Here is a 20496-nt window from a genome sequence, read left to right as displayed (position 1 = left end):
ACGGTCTTGCAGCCGGTAAATATGTACAGACACACTGTGTTTGAGACACAGCTCTCTACGCTGTTAGCACACCGTCTCACCGTCTCTCTCTCTCTCTATACCAGGGTTGCCGACTTTAACATTCTCCTCTCCGGGAGAAGCCCGGAGAGGAGAGTTTCAGCAGCCGCTCAGGGGGCGGGGCTTACGAGTGACATCACTAAGCCCCGCCCCCATACTGTTAAAAGCAGCTAATTCAGGGATCTCCATGGAGGGGGCGGGGCTAAAATTACGCGATTGTGCCGTTTTAGCTCCGCCCCCTCCTCTGATCCGGGGGTCAGCGGGGGTCCCCCCTGATTTCGGGAGGGTTGCCCACCCTTCCGGGGTCCGGGAGGGGGTACCCGATTTTCGGGAGACTCCCGGAAATTCCGGGAGGGTCGGCAACCCTGCTCTATACAGGCACGTGCTGAACGCTTGCACTAGATGCAGCGTTCGCCACTCAGGTCGCGTGCCTGTCTCCTCCGTAGTATTCTATAACAGATAGCACATTATTTCACAACATTTAACAAATACAACACATCAGTAGGTTCACAGTGTCTACCCTGCAAGCACACCGCTACTAATAAATTAAAGTAGAGCAGATGTACTGTATACCCACACTCACCCTGGCAAGTTATGGACACTCACCCCCCTGCCCGGACTGTTAGTGGGCTTTCCCAGGCTGCTCCTATCTCCCTGCACTGGCCATGTGTTGTGATGCTGCTAGGGGCCGAGACTGCCTGGGTGATGGATCTCCTCTTTAGGACCAGGTGCTCAGACAGGCTGCAATGGGTGGGCAGCCAAGTGTAGAACCATGTGCCGTCACCCAATAACTCACCTGTACCAGCATTCTGGAAAAGTGGGAGGGAAAAATGTCATCTGCTGCAGTACTGCAAGGGATGGATACAAAAAATATGGTGGCAGGATGACTGTGGATTCTCTCTCATGGGGGAGAATAGCTGGTCAACGGAGTCAGGAAAAAGGTCTCAACACCCCTCAAATCTTAACATCAGCACTTTGATGGTTATTTTTATAAATTGTCTACTAGTGTAAGGCTCCTAGCTGATATTCAATTGACCTTGGCTAATGTAGAATACACCAATCTATACTTTCTAATACATGTACCAAACAAATGCACTTCACACTGCACTCAATACTCTAAGATCTGGAGGTGTATCTAGACCTAAATCTGATTCATGAAAACTGATCTTCAGCTACAGATGAATCTTTTGTGGTTATCTCTGTACCAGCCAATGACTCATCTAAACTCTATTTGATTCCACTGCGTATGATAGCAAGCATACTAATCATTTTATATGGGAAGGTAATAACAGATGTTGTCTATATTATCTACCTGGAGATTGCAAATGCCAAACTGGTAATGATACAGAGGACGGATTCATGTCAAACTAGGGACCTTTGGGGAAATATATAATTACCTACTTAAGTTCCCAGCATTACAAGGCATTCTTGGGAAGTCACCTCCCAACTGTCTGTGGATATTCAATTATTTTATGGGGGACATGTAGAAACATTAAAAAAACACTTTAAATAGTTATACTGTATATTCCCTGAAAAAACTATAATTTTATGACGATATTGCTTAGAAAGTCCACCAAGCAAGTTTTAAAATATTTTAAATCTTAAATAAAATAAAAAATCAAGTTTCAAATAACCAAAAACCGACTTTATGAAATGACACATGTGAAGATACAAACCTTAGAGAGAGGTAAAGTACCTACCAATCAGCTTCTGCCATTTTACAGGCTGTGTTTGATAATTGACAGATTAGTTGGTAATTTATCTCTCTCCAAGGTTTGTATCTTCACATGTGTCATTTCATAAAGTCGGTTTTTGGTTATTTGAAACTTGATTTTTTTTTTTTTTTTTTTAAGATTTAAAATATTTTAAAACTTGCTTGGTGGACTTTCTAATTGTTTTTTTATGTTTCTTCTTTTCAAGATAAAAGTTAATATTATAATCTTTACTTGCCATTTTGAAATATTTTCAGTGTTGATTGTTTCCTATTTTAACAGATTTTTTCATTCATTTTCTGTTTTTGCTTTATTACAAATACTCGATCTGAACATAACACTGCTAAAAATATTTATATATTTTATCATTTGAAATCCAAAAATTCTCACAACAAAAAAGCAGAACAGGAAAAGATTGGTAATTTTCCAAAGTTATTAAAAAAATAAATAAAACAATAATATTTTTATAATTTTAATACTGGATACAGAAAATACAAATAAAAAATATAAATAATATCAAACTTTTTTGTCATCATTTGTATGCTTCAGGGATCAAAATAATATGTTTTAAAATGAATATCAGTAGTGTATTTTATGGTATAAAAAGGCAGTATATATACTTTAGACAAGCTTGATCTAGTTTTGAATATTTAGTAATGGCCTGTAGAGAAATACATTTTTGATTGTTTATTTTAAATGCCAAAAAAATGCTGTCTTGTAGGATTAAGGTCAAGAAGAAATTCCAGATTTTATATGCAATATCATATGTTGGTGGTCGGTCAGGTTAATCAACATATATATGTAATTAGGAGAAATACTGTTTGTATGGCATGGACATACTATGGCATTTTGGCAATTACCTGACTGTTGTAAAAGGATAGCAAACTGAAATGACACCTGCAGACAAGGTATAAGCTCACTAGGGGAAAGTCTTATTGGGTCGACCATTGACGGTTGACATGCATCAAGGTCTAAACATCTCAATGTCAACATGGGCTTAGGCTGACAGGTCACTAGGTCAACACATGCATTAGGTCAACATGGGATAGTTCAACAGTAAACAGGTCGGCGTGGGGTTTTTCACTTTTTTTTTAGCCGACGCGCCGACAGGCAGTATTTCATGCCCTACCATCAACTAGGGCGTGGTGGGAGAATAAAATAGTGTGCTGAGTGTAGCGAGGCACCGTGCCTGAAGCATGGCAGGCACAGCAAGCCATGCGAAGGGACAGTGTCCATGCCGACTGTGTTGACATTCGAGATAAAAAACGTGAAAAACCCCATGTTAACCTTTGACTGTTGAGTGTCAACCTAATACATCTGTCGACCTAGTGACCTGTCAACCAAAGCCCATGTCGACCTTCAGGTGGGTCAACCTTGAATCACGGAGACCTTTAGTGGTCGACACAATGCATGTCGACCTTCAGTCTGTCGACCCTATAATCCATACCCTTCGGACAAAATTATTAAAACATGAAACAAAATGCTCAAACACTGAGCATTTTTACATACTGTAACACAAATATGTATTGTTGTATAGAAAAGATCACTACAAGTGCGAAACATATGCCATCCCCAGCACAAGTGTCATTTGCTCCCAGTTTAGCATTAATGCATCTAAATTAGGATGTGTAAATGACACCACCTACTTGGTGCAAAATGTAGCATCTTCTGATGGGACAAATATATAAATAAACAAAGCACTAATGTGAATTTTGAGTGTCAGCATGAGATTGTGCTGTGTACATTTTTCCTTTGGAGGTGAACACTAGGCAAATTCCTTTAATTGAACTGCTGTATCACAATGACTGCTTTTGAGTTTTTATTGTGTTCTTTTGCAATTGTATCTTTGATGATAGGAGTAGGGTGGATCGGGGCATTTCGTGCTGAGCACAAGCCATATACATGAATAAGCACAGATAAGCATCAATATGTGAAACAAGGGGTGAAATGTAATAGGATGAGAGATTCAGAAAGGGGCAATCACTTACACTTCAAAATCAAACTGATTTTGAAGTGTAAATGTAGATAGCGCGGCGAGTGTAGCGAGACACCGATCCCGCAGCGTGGGCGAGCGAAGCGAGCCCCGCAAGGGGACTCAGACGCACGGTGCCATGCTGGTGCTGTGAAACGACACAAGTACCGAGGTGAATGCTAATTTAACGTTCACATAATTGTCCAATGGTGTTTGATAAAATCTGGTTCTCAGTATCCCAAAAGCTGCAGTATGATTGACAAGCTTTTGCCATGAAAACACAGATATATTTTTAAGGGCGATGTTCACACAGTCACAGCTTTTGCATATTATTGTACAGCCACTGCATACGAAGATGTAGCACCGTTGCCATTAGCGTCCACCTCTGAATGAGCCCTACTAAGTTAATATATTGTAATAGACCATCATGTCATCTCCTCACCCTAATGGTTAATTTATAAGTAAGGCTAAATGAAGCAATATTTTAAATAGTATGCAGGAGTACATTTGGAGTTGGAAGTACACCACCACAAAGGTAGGTCAAGGCTGAAACTAGGATTTTCGTGACCCGGGGCAAGGCAGTAATTTGGCTCCACTCCGTCCCCTGCATGCACATATGGGTGTCACATCCACCACCTGCGGAAAGTGACCACCTAGTCTCCCCATTTGCGGCCATGGGGAGATGCAGATTTTCTTCCACAAGGACGTTCCCAGTCTGCACTAATGTGATGCAGACATGGTGTCTGCATAATTAACCTTTATTTAGCCTAGAAATAAAACCTCTACAGATAGGCCATTATTCTGGTTCACTCGCAAAGGCAAATTCCTTCTCAAATGGACAAAACCATATGCACTGCAAGTAGGGGCAGATGTAACATGTGCAGAGAGAATGGGTGGGGTGAGATCTATATTGCAGTGTAAAAATAGCAGTCAGTATTTTCCCCGCACAGAAACAATATAACACCCAAATGTAACTCTCTCTACACATTACATCTGCCTCCCCTGCAGTTCACATGGTTTTGTCCATTTGAGAAGGAATTTGCCTTTGCGAGTGAACCAGAATAAGGGCCATAGTTAGCATTTCCACCCGAATAAAAAGCTTTGGGGCCAGATAATACAAAGGTATTTTTGCCCATGTCGCAGTCAATTTAAATTTAAACTGAGGCAAGAAAGCATATATTTATGAATGTTATTGACAAATATTAAATTATGGATGCAGGAGAAATTAATGTAAGTATTGCCACTGTACGTTAAAAAAAAAAAAAAATTCAATACAGAACAGTACAAATTGTTAGGTGAAATACAAATTCACAAATGCAGCTGTTACAAGCAATAGGATAATAATTAGCAATTCCTTGTGTGTGCATATTTGACATAGTAAGTATACACTGCACAATCCATATAATAAATCAAATATTGACTAGACATCTTTTTATCTAAAAGCATTTTAACTTGTTTTTTTTTTACTTTTCTAAATTATACTTACTAAAATAGTTTTAAAATGAACTATAATAATATGACAAACTACTGTATGTAAGAACTTAACAATGACACAAGACCGACTTTGATTTGATATATTGATCTACAGTAGCAAGTACACATTGTTGTGTCATGGTCTATCCCTTTAACCAGGGCAGAGATGAAGTAGACTTTGGTGCACCTGTTAGTGTGTTATAAATGTACGTACAAGGAGGTCTGCATGTTAAGTCCGAATCTGCACACTTGCTTTATGCTCTAGCATGATTCAGTCCGGTGCAAATTATGTATACAGTACAGTGTGTACACATTTCTGTCTGGTAGCCTCCTACATTAACACAAAAGCCAGCTAATTAATCATCTGTATGCTTGGGGGCATCAGAAATTGTTCATACTATTTAATCCAATAATAATCCACTGATCATGTTCATGAGTCAGGAAAAGCCTTAATAATACTTTCATAAGCAGGTGGTGGTGTGTGAGTTGTGTGGCCAAGACGTAGGCTGTTACTTGACCAGTGGAAGTCGGGACGGCCAAGGTTACCGGTGTTGTTGATTGTCGGTGAAGTGCTGTTGCTACGGGGTAGAGTAACAAGTTGACTGTCAGCTTCAACTGTTAGGGGAGGAGTCTGCAAAAAAGGATGGAATGTAGATGCTCGGAAGCTCGGTTTCCGAGTGAATGGGTCAGGCTGCTCCTGGGAATTCTGTCTCTGAAAAGTCAGACTGGCCAAGCTGAGGTTGCTCCGACGCTCGCAGCTGCTGTTTCGATAAAACCCAGACCTATTTAAAGAATGGTTATGGGATGATGTCCTAGGACGCCTGCTTGATGAGTTGGTCATTCTTGGGGAAATAGCTGCACTGGCTCGACGACGGGATAAGCAGGTGACCAAAATCCATATCAGACCTCCAATCACCAATCCAATTACAATGGATAACGTAAATGATAATATCACACCACCTGTTATAAAAAAATAGACAAACCTATATTAGAAATATTGTATACAGTACAGTAGCTGGGATATAAATAAGTAGAACAGAGAAATAAATGAAAGTTATAATGTTTCTAAATAAGCTGAAAATGCCAGAAAATAAACATTTACGGACATCTGATAATCTCCAAAGTTGACTGTGAGGAAGCATATACCGTACATATTTTAAAATGCTATATTTGTTTTGCATTGATGATAATTATAATGTAATTATCATTTTGTATGCTATATGTATCTTACATATTGTTATGGCCTGCCACTGTGGCCTCTGTCTGCAGAGGGTCCCAGATGTTGTCAGGCACAGCATCATGGGCCTTATTCTAGTTCACTCTTTCTGACAAAATCCTTCTTAGATGGACAAAACCATGTGCACTGCAGGTGGGGCAGATGTAAAATGTGCAGAGAGATTTGGGTGAGTTATTTTGTTTCTGTGCAGGGTAAATACTGGCTGCTTTATGAAAGTTTTCTATTAGTTTAAAAAGTTTTGAAAAGAAAGGAATTTGGTGAACATTGGGGCATAAAGATTAACTAAAGTAATTTTCTCTAGAGCTATAGAGCCCTCAGATCCTGACATTGACAAAACCGCAGCACAACCGCTAAAACATTCTTCTGAAGTAATATGCACCTCACACAACCTCACCACTGGTCTAGCCAAACTGTCTGCTTTAGACACATGGCATCTAAAAAACTCGACGGCCAGAGACTAGACACATAATTCTGGCCCTCACCAATTGTACTCAAGAATAGATATGATTCTGGTCTCAAGATCAATTGCCTCCTCGGTACGGCAGCAGGTATTTCCCCATTTTCATGGACAGACCACGCAGGCCCTTACATTCTTATAGACTCACTTTCCTTTCAACATAAATCTAGGTCGTGGCATCTAGATGATAACCTTACTATTAGATCCTTCCATCCTTCAAAACATAAAATCTGCGATCTCTGAGTATTTTGAGCTGAATCTTACTGACGAAATTACTAAGGGAGTTATCTGGGATGCTCATAAAGCCACAGTCAGGGGCAAACAAATAAGTAATGCAGCTTTCTGTCAGAAACAGGCTCAGGGTGAAATCTCACATCTGGAACAGGAAATCTCTTTGCTCCTTGACCAACATAAACAACATCCCACATGTGCATTACGTGTACAAATGAATCCTCTCAAAGGTAGACTTAACACAATCTCATCCCGTAGATCTGCTAACCTCCTTAAAAAACTTCAGCAGAAATACTATGATAAAGCAGACAAATTGGACTCAGTATTGGCAAGCAAACTTAGAAGAAACTGTCTAGCCTGATTGCCAAGATCAAGGGACATAGTTCCGGTAATATTACCTGTGATCCACAGCAGATATTAACTGATTGTTATACTTATTATGAGAAGCTATATAATCTAAATGGCCCTTCTTCCAATTCAGGTCTTCCAGTGACTCCATCTCTTTCTGCCTTCTTCCATAGTGGATTGCTCCCCTCTCTTAATGAACAAAATTTTTTAGAGCTGAATGCAGATATTTCAGAGGAAGAGATTTTAACTGTCATTAAAGGCCTTAAATCTTCATCCACTCCAGGCCCAGATGGATTTACCCCTCAATATTATAAAAAATGTGCTTCTCTACTTACTCCTTTACTGAAATCCTTCTTTAATGATCTTTTAGATGGTGCTTCTTTTGACATTTGACCACCTTGGCCAGCATAGTAGTGATTCCCAAATCAGATAAGGACCCCCTCTTGGTTTTCAACTATAGACCCATATCCTTGCTTAATGTCAATATAAAAATTTATGCAAAGCTGTTGGCCAACAGGTTGGGCCCTTTGCTGCCTGACCTGGTCCACCCCGTCCAAATAGGCTTTATAACTGGTCTACAAACATTTTATAATACTCAACGCACAATTGACCTAATTCATGAAATTCATAAATAAGAGGCTCTGGCTTTGGTCTTAGGTCTAAACGCTGAAAAGGCTTTCGACTGGATTCAATGGCCTTTTATGTTTTATACTTAACGTTAGGTTTGTCTGGTCATTTTTTCTAAGGAACATCATCCCTTTATGATAATTCAAAAACTGCTGTACTGGCCAATGGGGTTGCTTCTTCTTATTTGCCCCCTTTCACCACTTATTTTTGCTTTATCAATTGAACCTCTCGCGGCACATATAAGAGCCAACCCTAATATAAAGGGGATTAAAATAGGAGATGCCAAGCACAAAATCGCACTTTACTCAGACGACGTTTTGCTCACAATCTGAGCCAACTCAATCCTTCTTACATTTGTTTCGTGAAATTGAAGAATTTGGATCGGTATCGGGCTACAAAATGAATGCACAAAAAACAAAAGTACTAAATTTTTATATCCCACAAAATGTCAAGGATACATTAGCTCTATCCTTTGATTTACATTGCCATAGGTGACATCTCTCTTATCTGGGCGTCATTATTATCAAAAAATACTGGCAGCTATATCAGGCTAACTACCCCAAGCTATTTGCTAACTATTTGCTTACTACAAAAATATCTGACTGATTGGGGTGGTTATCATATCTCTACCACAACTTCTCTATTATTTTCAAACCCTACCAGTCCAGGTTCCTCCAAATGTCTTAAAGCTCCTTCAGCGTAATATTATGAATTTTGTTTGGTCCAAGAAAAAGCCTAGAGTAAACCATTTTGTAATTCAGAGACGTTCATCAGAGGGCGGCCTTGGGGTCCCAAACTTCATATTACCTAGCTGCGAGATTGGCACAATGTATCTTTTGGAATAGACCCAACTCTGAGAGGGTTTGGGTAGGTAATCTCAAGCTCTCAAGATTCACTCTGTTTCTTCACTGTTATGGTTACCTAGAAAGGCCCGACCCAAAAATACTAGGACCCACCCAATAATTTCTCACACTCTTGATGTCTCGGACACAATCAATAGAAAATTCAATCTTGCTCCCTACCTAGCCCTTTGGTTCCTTTGTTTAACAACCCCAGCTTTCGTCCATGGTGTTCACTGAACACCTTTGGATATCGGTGGAATAGTGGGATCAGATTTCTTAATGATATTTCCCAAACTTCTTCCTTTCCCACCTTTGCAGAAATCCAAACGTTAGACTCAATACCTCATAAAAAATTATTTCAATATCTCCAAATCAGATATATTTTCACTTTTCGGCAAAATCACAAATCACTGCGAGACCCCTTTCTCCAGTAGAAAACCTACAGTAGTTCATAGTTCAAACACTAAAGATTTACATGAAACAGCGTGGGAAAGTGATTTGGGGGAGACACTTGAGGATGAAGAATGGTCCGATATTTACACAAACGTAGCCTCTAGCTCGATATGTATAAGATTAACAAAAACACGTAAAAATTATTTTATAGATGGGACTATGTACCAGTCAGGCTTAACAAAATGAATGCTGAGATTTCCCCCCTTTGTTGGAGATGTAAATGTATGGATGGCACATTTCTACAAATTTGGTGGGATTGCCCTGTTTTAGTCCCTCTCTGGCAAAATATAGCAGCTCTGGCTAACTATTTTATCTATACATATTCCTTTCAAAGCTGGCTGTTTCTCCTTTCTATGGATATCCCAGAGGCATCTTGCACAAAGAACAAACTATTCACTCATATAGTTCTTGCGGCCAGATCCTGTATTGCGGGCCATTAGAGATCTTCAGATCTACTGACATTGGTTGAAATCACTGCCAAGATTTGGCATATTCATTCTATGGAGTATATTACCAGCATTTTGAAAGGCTCTTCTACAAAATTCATTAAAGTCTGGGAACCCTGGACCACTTACTTTAATGTCCCACCGGCTTTTAACTAAATGACCTGGGAAATGACCTGGGAAATGACCCTGGGCTAGGCCCTACCGAACTCCCCTTCTACCCCTCTTTTCACTTTTCTTTTTCTTTTACTCCCTCCTTTTGGCCTTCTTATGACTTTTCCTTTTTGTTTACTAGTTTTATTATTCTTTAACATTATAATTCCTTAAAATCAAGAGTTGTCTATGTAAGTTTTCTTGAGTTGTCAAGAATACAAAGAATAGGAATCACAAGGTTTTCTTGTGGTTCCTATTCTTTGTATTCTTGACATCTCTAATAAAATGTATTTAAAAAATAAAAAAGTCATAGAATTACAGAGTCGTCCCCCCTCGATTCTATACCTCTTTTTATAAATGCTAGTATCCTAATTCATTTGCACTCCAAGGTCCTTTTCCATTTCCGATGCTCCTAACTCTACCCCATTAACATTGTATCTAGCACACTGATAATTTCTCCCAAGATGCATAATCTTACATTCAGCAGCATTGAAATGCATTTGCTCAAGCATGGATATCCTTAAAACCTGCAACCAGCTGCACTTCCACCTCCTGCCACACTGCATCCAGGTATATTGCCACCTTCTGGCACACTGCACCCAGCTGCAATGTCACCTCCTGGCACACTGCACCATCTGCACTCACACTTCCTGGCACACTGCACCATCTGCACACCCACATCCTGGCACACTACACCATCTGCACACCCACATCCTGGCACACTACACCATCTGCACCCCACCTCCTGGCACACTAACCTCCGATCGCTCCCTGGACACCCTTGTCACTGTGCTGCGGCACCCCAGGGAGCCACGGTGCACAGTTTGAGAACCACTGGGCTATGGAATTGCTAAACATTGCAAGTGAAGCTGCCCCCCAGAAAAGGTCCACTGCTCCCGCCAAGTCGCTCTACTAGTCTAATGTGGGGGGCTTTGAGACAAGACCTACCACTCACCCGTTCTACGGTGGGGGGGAGGGGGATGTGGCCACCGCCAAATCAGTTCATGGATGGGGGGTTGGTGTGGGTGCAACTTACCTGGCCCTCCAGTGGACAGCGCCCCCAGGTAAATGCCTAAAGCTGCCTAGTGGTGTCACCGGCCCTGACTATAGGTCACACTATCAAAACTTGCACAAGCCCTATGACAAATGAACATTTTACATGTGACTATGGCATACTGTGCATCACCCATTATTAGTGACAAGCCCGCGCTACACCCGCATATGTCTAGCCATCATGTTAGCTTTCAAGAATGGCCACTAAAATCCACACTCCTTGCATCCTCTTTCTGTATGTCTGTGTGGTAACACATACGCAATAAACACCCCCCGAACACACACACACACATGGCCCAGAGTAACGTCAGCAGGCATAAGCACAGATAAACATTCTGTGTCCCATTAGTCTGGTCACTCACCTCAACTAATATTCTATGGATTGCCTCTATATGAAAAATAAATTGAATGCTAATTAGCAAATCAATGGACTTTGGTTCACATACTGTTCCATCCAGTCCTGTAATGTAGTTTGTTCTGTGATCAATGTGACATATAATACAATATTGTATGTATCTTACAGCAATGTGCAGCACTGCAGTCACTAGGATAGCTAAGATTATCTGCGTAATGCATGATTTACCCGCTGCTGTTTCTGTGCTTGACGTCAAGTTGTGTAGCATTTCAGGACCATTCTTGAGACATAATTTGATCTTTTATGTTAAATGAAGTAATGTTAGCAGCAGACCCAAAGATCTTGTGCTATTTGTCAACTCATCCTGGACATGCAACCATATATTGTATGTAGGCATTGTGTAGAATGTTGTTTCTATAACAGCACTACTGTAGATTACCAATGATATGATTTGTCTTATCATCCTTTCAGTAGCTAGAGGTTTGTATTTTCTAGTGCATTTTAATTCCAATATAATGTTTTAGTAAAAAAAAAAAAGAAAAATTACACATCTTTTATTTCCATTTTTTTGTGCTTGGTGTTACCCTGGTAGATTTTTTTGGTACTTATGTATTATCTGGGCTCCCATGTTAAATGCACCCCATTTTTTCATACCCCTACTATCCAACTACGCATGGAGTTGATTTTATATAGTGTGGCGAGCGCAGCGAGCCACCATGCCCGAAGCGTGGCGAGCGGACGCGGTCTCATAAGAAAAATGGGAGCCCAGATATTACATAAGTACCGATTTTTTTTCATATACATTTTCCTAGCACCGACACTATGTGCAGTAGACTGAGTGTTTGTGTCACAGGGGATGTGGGGGCCTTGCAGCAAGACTGCAAGAAAAGACTGATTTAATCTTTTTGGGGCACTCTTTTATTATCAAATTTGTGTATATGTTATAATTAAGAATTAACTTTTATTTGGTATGCCTTAAAATATAACGTGCTTTTTAACATAAGATTATTCTTTGTTTTAATTAGTACAAAAGGAACACAAAGATCAATCTTTGTTTTAAACAATACAAATACATAAAACCATGTTTATCCAGTTCATACTGAATCAGTGAGTCATATCTATAATAGATTACATGTTCTTCAATGATTACCAGTTTGGCGAAAATTAATCAGAAATATATATATATATTAAATATACTCCTGAGACCCCAAATCAATATTTAGGGTCACCACTGCTTCCCTCTAAAAAGACACACCCCTTTACTTGACTCCTGTATATATATATATATATATATATATATATATATATATATATATATATATATATATATATATATATATATATATATATATATATATATATATACAAACTGCCGTGTTTTGTCTATGGAGCCTGGCGTTTGTGCCTCAGCACTATCACTCCTAGGGAAAGTTTTTTTAGAATGTTCATACAAATCAGAAACTGTTGCAGAATAGGCTTCTAGTGAGGGTGTTCTTGACACATTGTTTCTTTATTGTTTGTAAGAGCAGAGAGAAAAGAGTGCACTTTCTCTTATACCAGGTCCATTCTGCTTTCCAGTATCGTGTAAATACATCAGATACTGGGTGAGAGTTAAACCTTTCCGTCCTATGTGCCTTAAAATACAGATATAAAGTGGTGTTCGCTTCTATTGGTCAAAATAATTCTGCTCAGATTGTCTCTGTTGCGATGTTGCAGCGCAGAGAAACCAAACGGCTGATTTGACCTAGAAGGGTCACACTGAACCTCGGTTTTTACAGAGGAGTTCAAAAAAGATTGCGGCGCACCTCTTATAGAAGAAAGGAATCTGGGGTGTTCACATATACCCTTATTCTGCTGTCTGGCATCTGACCTCCGGACATAGAATGGCAGATGAGAGATAGTGGTAAGTGTCACCCAGACAGAAGGAAAGAGGTAGTGATCTTCTGCTGTTCTGAAAGCAGAAGCTGGCACTAGTCCTGATGCTTTCGCATTTGCAGGGCACGTGCATGCAATTGTCAGAATGAGAGAGACCGCTGGATAAACAGATTTGAAGAAAATTATTGGACATTCATAACTTTTCCTAAAACATTTATCACCTGTGTATTTATTTTTTGCTATAGTAACAAATTTTCAATACTGTCTACACAATAGTCAACATGTAGATAAGTGTTGACTGAACAATAAATCAAGCGAGCGGGATCCCTGATCTTTACATATGCTTCTAAAGCCTTGGGGTTAGCTTTATTAATAACTGTTTTCTAGTCACTGTTATAAGGGTGCACAATTTCAAGTCATAAGTAGTCATGGAGAAATTTCATTAGTTTACCCAAGAACAGATTAATATCTTTGTGCACAGGATTCAAAACAACAGTTAAACATTCGCTGTGTGCAGTCTAGAAATCTCATATAGCCTCTGCAACCACAGATGTTTCTTGTGTGCTACACACCAGGTGATTTTTGCAGTGTGTGATTTAGCGTATAGATATATCAGCAATGATTGTATAGACAGATGTGCAGCATAAAAGATGTGAGGATCGCTGTGTCTAACCATATATCACACACAGCCGCAGTCTGCATACCGATCTCCGTGCGGCATAAAACAGCAGATAATGTGAACAGGGATCGTAGGTAATCGCCGCAGCCACACTGTCCTCTGTGTAGCGGTACACTGAGCGGTGCTGCTGCGTACTTACGGACCGTCTCTTGGTTCAGTCTCGGCAGGTGGGGAGCGGCGTGCTGGGGGAAAGCAGTGTGGTCCGTGGCTCACCTCTCCGGTAAGCGCCCGGACCGAAAGTGACGCGCGTTTCGCTCTGAGAGCTTGGTCACACTGGGATTGGTGTGTAGCACACAAGAAACATCTGTGGTTGCAGAGGCTATATGAGATTTCTAGACTGCACACAGCGAATGTTTAACTGTTGTTTTGAATCCTGTGCACAAAGATATTAATCTGTTCTTGGGTAAACTAATGAAATTTCTCCATGACTACTTATGACTTGAAATTGTGCACCCCTATAACAGTGACTAGAAAACAGTTATTAATAAAGCTAACCCCAAGGCTTTAGAAGCATATGTAAAGATCAGGGATCCCGCTCGCTTGATTTATTGTTCAGTCAACACTTATCTACATGTTGACTATTGTGTAGACAGTATTGAAAATTTGTTACTATAGCAAAAAATAAATACACAGGTGATAAATGTTTTAGGAAAAGTTATGAATGTCCAATAATTTTCTTCAAATCTGTTTATCCAGCGGTTTATTGCATGCAGGTGCCCTGCAAATGCGAAAGCATCAGGACTAGTGCCAGCTTTTGCTTTCAGAACAGCAGAAGATCACTACCTCTGTCCTTCTGTCTGGGTGACACTTACCACTATCTCTCATCTGCCATTCTATGTCCGGAGGTCAGATGCCAGACAGCAGAATAAGGGTATATGTGAACACCCCAGATTCCTTTCTTCTATAAGAGGTGCGCCGCAATCTTTTTTGAACTCCTCTGTAAAAACCGAGGTTCAGTGTGACCCTTCTAGGTCAAATCAGCCGTTTGGTTTCTCTGCGCTGCAACATCGCAACAGAGACAATCTGAGCAGAATTATTTTGACCAATAGAAGCAAACACCACTTTATATCTGTATTTTAAGGCACATAGGATGGAAAGGTTTAACTCTCACCATGAGCCAAATGTAATAGGGTGAGAGTTTCAGAAAGTGAGAGATTTTGGCAGAGTTTTCCCATGTTTTTTAAAGCAGCAATCAATTACATGGCAAAATCAACCTGGTTTTGCAGTGTAATTGATTGCTGTTTTAAAAAACATGTGAAAACTCTCCCAAAATCTCTCACTTTCTGAAACTCTCACCCTATTACATTTGGCCCCCAGTATCTGATGTATTTACACGATACTGGAAAGCAGAATGGACCTGGTATAAGAGAAAGTGCACTCTTTTCTCTCTGCTCTTACAAACAATAAAGAAACAATGTGTCAAGAACACCCTTACTAGAAGCCTATTCTGCAACAGTTTCTGATTTGTATGAACATTCTAAAAAAACTTTCCCTAGGAGTGATAGTGCTGAGGCACAAACCCCAGACTCCATAGACAAAACACGGCAGTTTGAATATATATATATATACAGGAGTCAAGTAAAGGGGTGTATCTTTTTAGAGGGAAGCAGTGGTGACCCTAAATATTGATTTGGGGTCTCAGGAGTATATTTAATATATATATATATATATATATATATATATATATATATATATATATATATATATTTCTGATTAATTTTCGCCAAACTGGTAATCATTGAAGAACATGTAATCTATTATAGATATGACTCACTGATTCAGTATGAACTGGGTAAACATGGTTTTATGTATTTGTATTGTTTAAAACAAAGATTGATCTTTGTGTTCCTTTTGTACTAATTAAAACAAAGAATAATCTTATGTTAAAAAGCACGTTATATTTTAAGGCATACCAAATAAAAGTTAATTCTTAATTATAACATATACACAAATTTGATAATAAAAGAGTGCCCCAAAAAGATTAAATCAGTCTTTTCTTGCAGTCTTGCTGCAAGGCCCCCACATCCCCTGTGACTAAGTTTTCCTGAACTTATACTGGGAGCACCACCAACCCTGTGACTAGGCACTCGATAGCCCTCATGAAACATATGTTGGTTTTTTTGATGGATAAAAATAAAACGCTTACGAGCATCTTTTGTGTGCGGACTCATTCACATCTCTCCTATGTGTTTGTGTCGGCTGTGTGTTTATATACAGTGTATGGTTGTCCAATTTATTTCTGAGTCCATTATAGTACATTATAATTAAGGTTATATCTCTGTATACTTTTTTCTGTTAAAAAAATTGTTTAACCTTTTTAAACGTATCAATTGAATCTGCCATCAGACCCTTCTCCAGCAGAGTATTCCATATCCTAACTGACCTTACTGAAAAGAAACCCTGTGTGAGAATCTTCCTCTCCTCTGTCCTTAGGGGGTGACCGCATGTCCTGTGTACATTCTTGGTAAACAGAAGACCTGATAGTTCATTCCTTTAAGTATTTATGCATATTGATCATATCCCCTCTTAGACTCCTCTTCTCCAACGTAAACATACCTAACCTGACCAGCCTTTCCTCATAGCCCAATGACCTTAATCAATTCTGTTGCCTTGAACCTCTACCAGTTCCGAGATGTCTTTTTGGATTGGTGCACAGAACTGTACACTGTATTCTAGATGACATGTACATCTTGGCCACATGTTGTGATGTGATTTCAGTGTGGGTTTGTGTGTGTGTGTGTGTGTGTCAATGGAAAACCCCTCTATAGGGCCAAATATAGGGCCAGAGAGTTAAAAGTTACTGTAGTGGGCAGTCTCCACCATTTTTTCTGTCTGTTCACATGTGCGTAATACAACTGAACGTTCAGATTTGATCCTTTTTACCTGCTAGGTTTCCGATTCTTATAATAGACAACAGTTGCCATGTGGTATGCTGCTGTGCCCAATACAAAGCTTGGTGAGTATCTATATTATAAACAGCAAAGTACTCTTTGATACTTAATTGAATTTAGCGTTATTCCAGAAACAAATACTTGCATCATACAGTGCTTCTAAGTATTATTCCTGGAAAATATTTGTCAGCAGTCCCTTTTCTTTCAATGTGGGTAATCCAGTGCTTTCCAGCCTAGTACAGTATATGCGACCAATTAAAGCAACAATGTTATCTTATAAGACTGAAATGGTATCGGTCATTGGAAGAGTTAAACAAAAACAGGCAAAAGATAAGGCTGTGGAAACTGATACTGCATTTCACTTATCCTGCTATAAAGACTACATTTTGTATAAATAGGTTAATCAGTATCATTTTGGTGTTCACTTTCCAAACAGGAAACTCATTATAAAGTCCATGCATTTATAATGTGAAGAACTTGAGAGGCGGTATCACTGTTTACCAAATATAGAATCATTTTCCAGACATGCCCTTTCCTGCAGCTGGAAAATACAGTGAAAAAGATAATATTTGTCCTATGTTTAGCATCAAAAATGCATTGTATTGTATAAACTCAAAAATGATTGTCATCTTTATTATATTATGAAAAGAATGGGCAATTTTTTTTTTTTTTTTTTTTTTTTAGTTGCATGGAACAGAACTGTGGAATTTAAAGTTTACATAAACAAAGCATTCTTTATTGTTTTTAGAAACTAGCGAATATGATGTAAATCTTGCCACCTTCGCTGTCCAGTCTCATGGGGCTAAATTTACTAAGATGGGAGTTCTATTGCAAATAGGATGTTGCTACAGGCAGCCAATCCAAATCTACTTCTTATTTATTGAGCACCTTCTAGAAGATAATAGATAGAATACGATTGGTTGCCAATAGCAACATCCCATCTTCAATAGAACTCCCATCTTAGTAAATAAACCCATGGAGTCTGGAGGAATTTATCAGTCTCTTAGTTTAAAGTGATATACAGTACTGTCTAGGGTTGGTCATTGGTGGGTTATTCATTGTATACTGTGTTTAAAAAAAATTTCAGAAATGCTTCAGATACTGTGGGGGAAATTTACTAAAAGAAAGTTGTAAAAAAATAGGTGTATTTGTATCCAGAAATACACTTATTTTTTACATTTACTATACCGAAAATACGGCAATTCGTATTCGTATTGCTGTGCTATCAATACGAATACGAATTGCTGTATTTTCGGGATAGTAAATGTCAAAAATAAGTGTATTTCTGGATACAAATACACCTATTTTTTACAAATTTCGTTTAGTAAATTTCCCCCAGTATGTCCAATGTACATTGACAATTCTGGTCTAGCTCGCCATTCTCCTTTGCCTGGAAAATGTTTAATGCACATTCAGGGCTTTTACTCTTGTAATTCAATTTTTGGTCAGTAGTCCCACACTGCATTGTTCACCGTGGCCTGACCCTGGCAGAATTCTGTTGGTGCCCCAGCTTACACTTTGTTCTCTTCCTGTGATTTAGGCTCATACAGTAGATGATGAACATCTAATCAGTATGTGTTGCATTCACTTTCAGGTAGAGAAGAGCGCGCCCGGATTCCGGGAATCCGGACACCCCCCTATCCGAACGCGTTCACAAGCCTGTTTTGGGTTTTCCCGCCCAGACTCAGAGTGCGCCTTTCCGGCGCCCGTGTGAGATCCTGCTGTTGGATCTTGCGAGATCCGGACAATGTCACTATGCAGTATGTATATAAAGACGGCCAGGCGGGCACCATGTTCACTCCAGTCTAGGAGATTGAATAGTATGCACGTCTGGCTGTCTTCCCTGGCGCCCGCCCGCATGTTCACTCTCCCGCCCCGCTGTGCAACCTGAGTGGTAACTACTACACTGCTGATAATGACAACCTGCTTGGTGTAGTAGTTCTACACTGCTGATAATGACAACCTGTGTGCTGTAGTAGTTTTAACTACTACACTGCTGATAGTGACAACCTGCTGAGTCTGACTGTGTTAGTGTAGTGTAGTGTGGTGGTACACTGACAAAGTTTGTGCTGTATATTATATATTTATTTATGTAGTCTGTGCCTGTGCCTCATATAGATTGATTTACCTGTCCTCCAATCCCACTCCCTACCACCAAATTCCTTAATAATAATAATATTCAATTTTTCTCTGTCTGCTGCTGTGTGACTAAGCTGGAGCAGGGTACTACAAGTCTTACCTCACCTGTGCAGGCCACACATCAGTGCAAATTGCAAAATATCATTTTTATTTTAGAATAAAAGGGTTAATACTGACTTCTTAATAATCCTTTAAAAAATTTCTGTGTCTGCTGCTGTGTGTGTAAGCCGGGAGAGGGTACTACAAGGCTCGCCTCACCTGTGCAGGCCACATGTTGGTGCAAATTGCAAAGTGTCATTTTTATTTTACCATAATAAAGGGTTTACTGACTTCTTAATAATCCTTTAAAATGTTTCTGTGTCTGCTGCTGTGTGTGTGTGTGTGTGTGTATATGTGTGTGTGTGTGTAAGTCGGGAGAGGGTACTACAAGTCTCACCTCACCTGTACAGGCCACACGTCGGTGCAAATATCATTTTTACTTTACAATAATAAAGGGGTTACTGACTTCTTAATAATCCTTTAAATTTTGTCTGTGACTGCTGCTGTGTGACTGTTAGCTGGGACAAGCCAGGGTAGTACAAGTCTCAACTCACCTGCTCACCGGTGCTGCAAAATAATAAAACATTCTTTTTTTTACAATAAGGGTTACTGACGTAAATAACAATCCTTTTAAATTTTTCTGTGTCTCTGCTGCTGTGTAGCTGTACTCCAGAAAGATATTTGAGAACCAAAATATGGAGGCTCCAATAGTACAAGAACCACTTCCTCCAAGTGCTGCTGCCACTACTCAAGACATAGAACATGATTATCAAATGCCATCAATGTCTTATGCCAATGCCGATGCCCAATGTCATGGTCGAGGTCTTGTGAAATCCCAAAAGGCAAAGTAGAGTACATTTAAGTAAAAAAATAAATGTAAATCCTGGAAGGAGAAATGTAAGCTTGCCATGCCATTCACCACATGGAGTGGCAAGGAACGCCGGGCCTGACCTATGTTCTTGACTAGTGGTCCAGCTTCACACGACGATCACAGCCCTCCTCCTCCCCCCCCCACCCCTAGTAATGTAAAGAGAGTTAAGCTGTTAACAAAAACACAGCAAACAACTCAGCCTTCTAAAGACATGGTATCACAAATCCCCAAGGATAGTCAAAGGTGGTTGTGATGCCAGACTTTCCCATCACTGTGGTGGAGAATTAGTTTGGTGACGGCATCCAAGTAGACTTGTCAGACAGTCCTTACCTGTACTGGCAGGTCAAAAAAGGCAGTTTGGAAGCCCCTGTACAAAATCAAACTGGCTCTATTTTACCTGAGTTGTCCCCCATCCAGTGTGTACTCTGAAAGAGTTTTTAGTGCAGCAGGGAACCTGGTCAGTGAGCAGTGTATAAGGTTGCTTCTGCAAAATGTGGAGAAGATGATGTTCATCAAAATGAATTGGATGAGGATGAGGACGACATCTTCCCTCTATAGAGCCAGTTTGTACAGGGAGAGGTGACTTGCT

General features: G+C 39.7%; 1 protein-coding gene across 1 annotated transcript in view; it reads right to left on the bottom strand.

The window, feature by feature from the left end:
• Positions 1-2228: 2228 nt before the first annotated feature.
• The window catches only part of MYCT1 (MYC target 1), a 33893-nt gene continuing 15625 nt past the window's right edge, over positions 2229-20496 (bottom strand). The window contains exon 2 of the mRNA XM_083176203.1: positions 2229-6174. Within this exon, the coding sequence (XP_083032329.1) occupies positions 5645-6174 (530 nt within the window). The 3' untranslated portion in view covers positions 2229-5644. The remainder of the gene's footprint in view (positions 6175-20496) is intronic.

The sequence above is a fragment of the Crinia signifera genome, chromosome 3 (genome assembly GCF_055691185.1).
Source record: "Crinia signifera chromosome 3, ASM5569118v1, whole genome shotgun sequence".
Lineage (NCBI taxonomy): Eukaryota > Metazoa > Chordata > Amphibia > Anura > Myobatrachidae > Crinia > Crinia signifera.
Note: the sequence above shows the minus strand (reverse complement) of the source record. Positions and strands in the feature narration are given on the sequence as shown.